Here is an 8411-nt window from a genome sequence, read left to right as displayed (position 1 = left end):
AATGATCTATTGGTTAAGATGGGTGTTTTGTTTTAGGAATTGTATGTATTGTGCTGAATTTCCATTTTGACAAGATGAATGAATGTGTTCTATTCGTTGTTTACACCATTTTAACTTTTTTGAGGAAAAGTATGTTGAACAATGATTGAGTTTTGGAAGAATAACAGTTCCGAATCATAGTTTTGATTCAGGCCTGAAACCTGGGATCTGGATTCATGGAATTTAGCACTTGAGATCCGTCGTCAATGGATCCATGATTAATTAATGAACAGTAGATGGTATTTAGTTATAATTTTGAACTGGCAAATAAAAACTTAAATTTAAATAACCAAATAACTAATGCTGTTTGTAACTTTGTTTAATATAACTAATCACTACAACTACATTGCTACTGTTTCAGCATTAATATTGGTTGAGTTTGTCAGTGAAATGGAGTTTTAGGCAGTGGCAATTTCGAAAAGACGCAGTTGATTATAATTTTCAAGAAATATCATCGCATTTTCAACTTTTATCAATTTCACGTTCAGTTTTTCAATATTCCGTACCATATTTAAAATATGGCTTCTTGAAAATTGAATTCAAAACAAATCAACGCTTGAAAATACAGAGATATTTCTTAATAAATCTTGAATCTTGACAATTTCAACCCTATTTTTATAAATTGATTATAAGTACACATTGGATCTGGATTTGCCAGGATCGAATATCTAGATCCGGTTTCGATCCAGGCACCGCAGGATCTTAAATTTCTGGAGAAAGACTGTTATGGATTTTGAGATCGATATAAACATCAAATGATTAAAACACTGATTAAGATTTAAGATTTGGTAGAAGAAGATTAGTGACATGTAAATAAACGGGAGAGCATTTAACATAAGTGCAGATTAAGATAAGGACAACCAGCCCATAAGTTGGGTGGGGTTTGTGTTCTGCTCATTAGATTTTGTATTTCCAGTTTATATATAATAAAAAAATCTATATGCACAAATTGTAACTTCAAAGTATTTATTGTTTGTTAAAGTATAACCTGTTTCATCTGCAGGTAAAGTGCAATGCAGGCTTAAAAGTGGGCAAATGTTTGACGAACACCAACAAAATGAGTGAAGCGGTGGGAGTGTTTGATAGGGCAGTCGGTCTGGACCCTAGCAATCCTGATGTCTACCTTCACAGGGGGCAGGTTCGGGGCTCTTCTTCATTTTATACTTTGTTATTTCTTGTTAATTTGAAGAAAACATTAATGCACAAACCATTCACATTGTGTGAAGTAAACGATTTTTGGCGTCATTTGAACTTGTCTGCTGCAAATTGAACTTATACAAGGCAGATGTATAATGTTGAAAAGATGAATTGAGATAGATCTGAATAGGTGTAATGTAAACTGTCTAGTGATTCTTTATCAGCTAGTTTCTTTACGTCTAAATTTGTAACATTTATTTGATTTCTTGAGTTCATGTTTCTTTTTGAAATCACTTTTCATTGCACAGATTAAAAACCTCCATTTAATTTTTTTAAATTATTTTTCAAACTGCCTTGCTTGATCGTGCATGCATATCTGTTCAAAACTATCCAATGCTTAAATCCGTATTTTATTATTAAATATTGGCTTCTAAAATTTTTCAACTGACTGCTCAGATTGTTAAAAAGTAAAACGTTCTGTTACTTTGATCTTTATTTATTTAAATTTGAAATTTATTCATCTAAAAATTTTCTTAAATGTGCACTGCAATTTTAACATTTTAAAATGCAGCATGTCCTGTATCTTCGTAGAGTATTTAATTATAATTATTTATTGGAGTAAATTTATTTTTAAAACGTTTAAGAAATATAATACTATATTTTTTTTTTACTTCAAGTTCAATTATATTTAACAAAAATTAATTTTAATGGTCTATTTTTCTTCTGCTTCTTATTGGAGTATTAGTTCTTAATGTAGTACCCTGTAATATATATGTTGGTTGAAAATCATTGCAAGGTCCATCTGGTCATGGAGAACTTGGACATGGCTATAATGGACTTCCAAAAAAGTTTGTCAATCAACGATTCCACTGCTATCGCTCACATACACAAAAACTTCTCCGGTAGTTTCATGCTTTTTGCATCTCATCATTTTTAGTAATTTTGAGAACATTTACGTTTTTCAAATTATGATTTTTAGTTTTTTTTTTCACTCTAAACGAAATTTATTCAAAAATTTATTAATATTTTTTTTTTTCATCTTAGTAAAAGTTTTTATTGGCTCAATAATTTTTCATTGAAATTAATAATGGTCAAGCAAGCATAAATTCTTTTTCAGAAACGATCAAGTTGATGTAGCATTTAAATTTACTCATATATTTTGCTATCAGAGTTGAGAAAAGCACTGTCTCAGCAAGACTTTGATAAAGCAGAAAAGATCACACTATCATTCCAAGATATTTTAAACAGATTCCCATCCTGTGCTGACGGTTATGCATTCTATGGACAGGTTTGTATGTGCAAATATTTGCTTGCTAACAATAAAATCTTTAAACAATTATTAATTATTTTATAAAGCGTTTCTGGCATGAGATCAATTTTGAACATCATCAGATTGATTATTGTTTAGTAAAAGCCTATAAAAAACGATTTGTTATGAGTTTGTCTTTGTGAAGTATCCAAGTCATTTATTAATTGAACAGTGACTGGTTAGCTGGTTCCTCATGCAGACACATTCATACCCGATCAAAATTATTGGCTGCCGCTTTCATTCATTTCCTGTTCCATATTGTGACATGGAATTGTAATAATTTACAATTTCTTTCAATGCTCACTCGACCACCCTTTTTTTATCACTATTGAATCTTTATTTTTTAATGTATAGAGATGCTGTGTATATTTTTTATATGAACACTACAATTCAAATTTTTCACTCGCTTGTTCAATGTAACTTCGTGAAGTAATTTTTTCATAAAGGCTCTTCTTGATATGAAAAAGTTTGAAGAAGCCGATGATTGTTTCAAGAAAGCTATCCAATTAGAACCTAATAATCCAAACTCATACGTTCACAGGGGGTTATTATTATTTTCAATCTTTTTATTTCTCACATTCATTTTGTTATCCATCCTATATATAGCAATTAAATTATATTCTTTAGTCAATTTTAATTATATTGAATATAATGTCTGCAAGTATGAGTTTCGTAAAATTGCGTTTCAGACTGGAAATTTGAGGGATGAGCAACATGAAGGGTTGGAATTTGTAACACTGGAGGCATTGAATAGAATGAAAAGGAGGTAGATGGTTTTTCAGAAATGGTTGCTGGTTACAGAAAAATTGTGGATGGCCTGTGACGTAGATGTGAAGTACTCCGTCGAAATATTTTATAGAATTGTTTAAAACATCAACAAGGGAGCAAGAGTTGAGTTAATTTTTTCCTGTTTGCAAGAGACGGAGATTCTTTTGAAAGTGTCTAATATAGGGGTCCAGAAGGGTTGGTGGGAAGAAAGAAGCGAAAACATGTGAAGATAGATGTTATGTGGTTTAGTTTTATGTCAGGTGGAGGAACAAAGAAGGAATGTGGAAAGATGTATTTTTAGATAAGAGTGGACTGATGGCCGATTGACTCAATTATGCACATGTTTATATGCATGAGGGCACAAAAGCCACGGTCAGAACAGAAAATGGAAAAGTGTAGATTTGTACCGGGAGTCAGCACTTAGTCATTATTATTTATAGTTGTGATTGTTCTGGTCTCTCCATCTCGAGGAATAAATAAAACATGCACGTGTATGCATGATATATTTGTATATTATGCTATTTTGATCTTACTAGATTGTATCACCTTATTAAATTTAAGCCATAAATTGACTGGTACTTGAGAGATAAAACCCGCAATCATCTTTAAAAGTTTCAGATATATTAATTTTACACAGTACATTGTTTATTCAATCATTTTTAACATAATCCACAGGATTTTAAGATTAAGTTGGAAAGAAGACTTTGAAGGTGGTTATAAATTTATTAAGAAAGGGATCGAGATCGATGGTCACAGCAGCTTCGCCTACCAAGCTCTTGGCACTCTAGAATTTCAAAAGTAAATTTTATCTTCATGACTGGAAATTTTTTGGAGTAAAACTCTATCTTTTGTGGTTTCTTTTAAAGTTTTGTTTAAAAAATGGAGATAAAAAATGGAGTTTTATAAAATCTTCAGTTATGGATCAATGTAAAGATTCATTGATATTAGGCAATATATGTATGCAAGCATGTTCTATAAAATGCCAAATTTCTGGTGGTATAAAATTGTCATTTAAGACTAACCGTTGAGGTAATGATTATCATAATAATAAATTAGTTATGGAATATGATAAACTTATGGCTACTATAAAGTATTTTCATAAGTGGAGTTTCATTTTAATTGCCCCTTATTTTGTGGCACAAGAATAACGAATAAGAGCAATTGAATGGTTTTGAAACGAATTATTTTTTATTGTAAACTTCGTCTATCTTTGTGTGTATGTATGTAATGTATTTGATGCTCTGAAATTATGATCAGGAAAAAATAAATTGTTGGGCGTTCATATAAAATGAAAATATTGTACAAAATGTTCATCTAGGGGTTTGATTGATTCTGCCATAGACTTACTGGAGAAAGCAGTTGATTATTCAACGAGTGAAACAGAAATGATCCATTTGTACTCCATTCTACTGGCTGCACAGGTTCAACACAAAGTGGCTGCCCGACTCGGTGTATCCATGCCTTCCCTCATATGACAAACCAACAAACTGTTGTTTAAATTATGATAATTTATTTTTTAATAATTTTTTAGATAGTGGGAAAGACAAAGTTAATCGATATCATAAATTTTTTCATTGAAAAATAGTTGAATAGGCATCTTTTTTGTTGTTGACGATGTAATATAACACAAGCATGTATAATATAGAGAATATACATATGTAAATAGGAAATCAACAATATATAACATTGAGCAATTTTGGTGTTCTGGACTATGCAGAACTGTAATTGTTGAAAATGCATAGATTAACAAGCGTTCAAATTTTAACTACATAAGTTTTACAAAATAATAAACTACTGTTTTTTTTTACGACTAATTAATACAGCGTAGTTATAAAATATAAATTCTGAAACCATTTTAACATTTGTTATAATGTAAGAAATCACAAAAAAATACGTTATTATAAGAAAAATCGGTGCTACAGAACCAATTTTCAAATCCTAGGGATTGAATAAAATGTACTTGGTCAAAGATCCTAAAATTATTATGCATGTTATATGTAACGATAATAAGGAATTTCTTATATATGTTTTATTTTATTTATTTCTTTTGTCGGTTCTCTCCAGCCAAAGAGACCAAAATGACTTGTCGCCATCCGTCTCTGTCTTTCGCAATCTCTTCTAGTGTTACTCTAGTTCTTCCAGTAGTTTTCCCATGTATGATAACCCAGCTCTTACTAAATCTCGACTAAGACACTTGTTACATCTCGTTTTAAATCTGCCGTTTAATCTTTTCTCCTCTAGTTGATACTTCCAGATTTTTTTTTGTGTGTTTTGAACTCCATCACCATCATATGTCCTGCCCACTTCAATATCCTCTTCTTTACAATCAATCAATCTATCTTCGTTTAACATCCAGAGACCCAGTTCCCGCGAGGTAGGACGTTGTTATCTTTGCCATCAATTTTTTGCGCCAAATTAGACGATCAATTGTATCCATTTCATTTAAATTTAGAGTTGTCATGTCTTGCTCGATTGTTTGCGACCAGAACTTCTTTGGACGGCCTTAGGGACGTGTGCCAGGTACTTCAACATCTGCAAGAAAAGTTATGGCACTGTTTCCACATTGTTTGACATGACCAAACCACCGCAGACGGTGTTGCCGGCATTCGTCCTTTATATCATCTAAACCAGCACGACGCAGGATTTCGGTAGATTTGATGTGGTCCTTCCGACTAATTCGTTGCATCCATCGGGAGCATTTTCATATCGGTTCGGTGAAGTTGTTCCAGTTTGTTTGTCATTGGCCATGTTTCTGCACCATAAAAAAACACCGGACGTATCACAGATTTCTAAAGTCTTGATCGCAGTGGTAGTGGGATGTCACGCCGCATCAATATAGAGGCAAGGAGATGCCATTTATTCCAGGCTGCACGTATGCGTGCTCGAACGGCAGCTTCAGCTGTTCCAGTACAATCCAGAACATCCCCTAGATATTGAAACGATGTGACTTTTTCTACCTTAATGGCTTCAAAAACATTGCTATTTCGAATTTGTTGTCGTGGATTGATGCAAGCAGGACAAACAAAATTGGACACCTTAGATAAAGTACTAATTATTTTTGAACAACGTTTGTGACACCACTGATTACACTGCTGACACTTGATTGAATTATTACCTACACCAGCTTTACAAACTGAACAGGGCCATCGTCCAGTAGCTGTAGATTGGATGAGTTCACCAATTTTTATTTCTTTGGTTTTGCTGATGTTGACTTTGAATCCATGATTGGCCAGTCTGATATTCCAATCTTCAAACATCTGTGCTGCATTTTGCTCAGACGTGGCTGTTAAAACGATATCATCAGCATATATTAGAATCCAAATGTCACCAGTGCGTATCGGCTTTGTGAAACGCCGATATCAAATGCATCTGTGTTTCCAACCGTTGTGCTGACGAGATTCTTAGTATTCGTATACATTTCCATCACAAGTCGAACAAGATATTCTGGAATGAGAACAATAACAATAATTAGCGATGTGTCCTGCACATAACACCTCCCCAACAAACTAAAGTTTGTGGGCAAACTTATGGCGTATACGTTCAGATCTTCCAGGCAGAGATATCGGGTCAAAAAGTTGGTTTGACGATTGAATGCCTTGAGTCAAATTGGGACTGGGTCCCAGTGATTTCCCCTGGGTCGCCATCTTGGTTGGCACCGTATCTAGGACAGATTTGCTCTACGTGTCGTTTCCATAGAAGACCATGTGGAATCGATTTTACCAATACGTGTCTTCGACCTAATCTTTGAAAAACTGTTGCAGGAACCCATCTGGCTTGACGATCTCTTCTTGGGCCGTAGTACTTGACATAACACGGTTGACCTATAGAACTTTTCTCCTTATTATAGTTCTCTTCCCTCTCTTTTCCTATTGAAATTGGTTGGAGAATATCAATTTTAGTTCGTATTTGCCTGCCTCGCAGTAATTGACTTGGCGAAAGACCGGTTGTCAAAGGAGTTTTTCTGTATTGCATGAGGAACTCTCGTAAGGCAACTTCGGTCGGCAATGTTGATTTTGCCATTGACCTTTTGAAAGTTTGAAAGTTTGAACGAACCTCTCTGCTTGACCATTAGTCGCCGGGTGGGTGGTATGGGGCATCTGTAAGGTGCTGATTCCCTCTCTCTTTCAAATAGAGTTGAAATTCCTCACAATTAAAAGTTGTAGCATTATCAGTTACCATTGCGAGCGGGTATCCAAAATGGTTAAAACTATTTGTAAGATGGCCATGCTAGATAAGTTACCTGGTAACTTGATCATGGTCATCCTGTCTTCTTTTCTTATTTTTGAAGCAAATAAAATATATCGTATCGTATCGTATAGGGTATTTAGAAAAAGCATCCATGATCACGAGCCAATTTGTTTCCATAAAGTTTATGGCATGGTCGATGTGTAATCTACCCCAAGGTCTATCCGGAACAGGCAAGGCTCGTTGGGCGCTTTAGGAGCATTGTTCTGATGTTCTTGACATGATGAACATTCTCTGCACAATCTTTCGATGTCTCTGTCCATGTTTGGCCAATAAATCGCTGATCGTGCCAGTTGCTTCATTCGTTGCATGCCAAAGTGTCCCAGATGTAAAAGTTCGAAAGCTTTTTTTTTTGAAAGATTCTGGGATTACCACTATGTTTCCCATCAGTAAACAGCCTCCTGCCTGACTCGAGGAATTTTTTAATTTTATAAAATGTAGAATTTCCTTGCTTGAAATTTCTCTTGGCCAGCCCTTCTGAAGGAATTTACCGTCAGAAAAAATAACCGGATCCTTTTGCGATTCATTGTCAAACAACTTTGGATCTAAATGCAACATTTTCTGGCTGACTGAGCTAATTGTACACACCTTTGAAAGTTCTAGTTGCTCCTCTGCAGCATCAAATTTTGGATCTTCACCCGATGGTAAGCGACTCAACACATCTGCATTTTCGTGTTCTGAAGTCTTCCTGTATTTAATCGTGTAGTTGTATTGTTGTAAAATTAGAGCCCATCTGTCAGTCGGTTTAATGCCAGTTTAGGAGTAGCTTTCGTCGGGTCGAATAAAGCCAGAAGTGGTCTGTGATCCGCCACAATTGTGAACTTTCTTCCAAACAGGTATGAATGGAATTTTTGTAAGGCAAAAATAATTGCAAGTGCTTCCTTATGAATCTGGCTGTAATTTCCGATTGTGA

General features: G+C 34.3%; 2 protein-coding genes across 2 annotated transcripts; one reads left to right on the top strand and one right to left on the bottom strand.

Annotated features, from left to right (window-relative positions):
• The first annotated feature begins 1042 nt into the window (after positions 1-1042).
• On the top strand, positions 1043-5071 carry HELRODRAFT_187774 (hypothetical protein). Its single transcript, XM_009010464.1, has 6 exons — positions 1043-1177; positions 1973-2078; positions 2346-2464; positions 2932-3029; positions 3929-4051; positions 4572-5071. Exons 1-6 carry the CDS (start codon positions 1097-1099, stop codon positions 4726-4728), a joined length of 684 nt encoding a protein of 227 aa, XP_009008712.1. The 5' UTR covers positions 1043-1096; the 3' UTR covers positions 4729-5071.
• Positions 5072-5377: 306 nt separating this feature from the next.
• On the bottom strand, positions 5378-7515 carry HELRODRAFT_158376 (hypothetical protein; the record flags this gene model as incomplete). The annotated part of the gene is made up of 5 exons (XM_009010463.1): positions 5378-5568; positions 6792-6930; positions 6980-7119; positions 7183-7277; positions 7430-7515. The coding sequence occupies 5 exons, from the start codon at positions 7513-7515 to the stop codon at positions 5378-5380; spliced, it is 651 nt and encodes a 216-aa protein (XP_009008711.1).
• Between the last annotated feature and the right edge of the window lie 896 nt (positions 7516-8411).

This window comes from Helobdella robusta (assembly GCF_000326865.2).
Source record: "Helobdella robusta unplaced genomic scaffold HELROscaffold_1, whole genome shotgun sequence".
Taxonomy (NCBI): Eukaryota; Metazoa; Annelida; class Clitellata; order Rhynchobdellida; family Glossiphoniidae; genus Helobdella; species Helobdella robusta.
This window is presented reverse-complemented; position numbering and strand designations above follow the sequence as displayed.

Coding starts and splice junctions, on each gene's coding strand:
- HELRODRAFT_187774 (XM_009010464.1), top strand. CDS start 1,097: ATGAGTGAAGCGGTGGGAGTGTTTGATAGGGCAGTCGGTCTGGACCCT. Junction 2,079..2,345: donor CATACACAAAAACTTCTCCG/GTAGTTTCATGC, acceptor TTTTGCTATCAG/AGTTGAGAAAAGCACTGTCT. Junction 4,052..4,571: donor GGCACTCTAGAATTTCAAAA/GTAAATTTTATC, acceptor ATGTTCATCTAG/GGGTTTGATTGATTCTGCCA.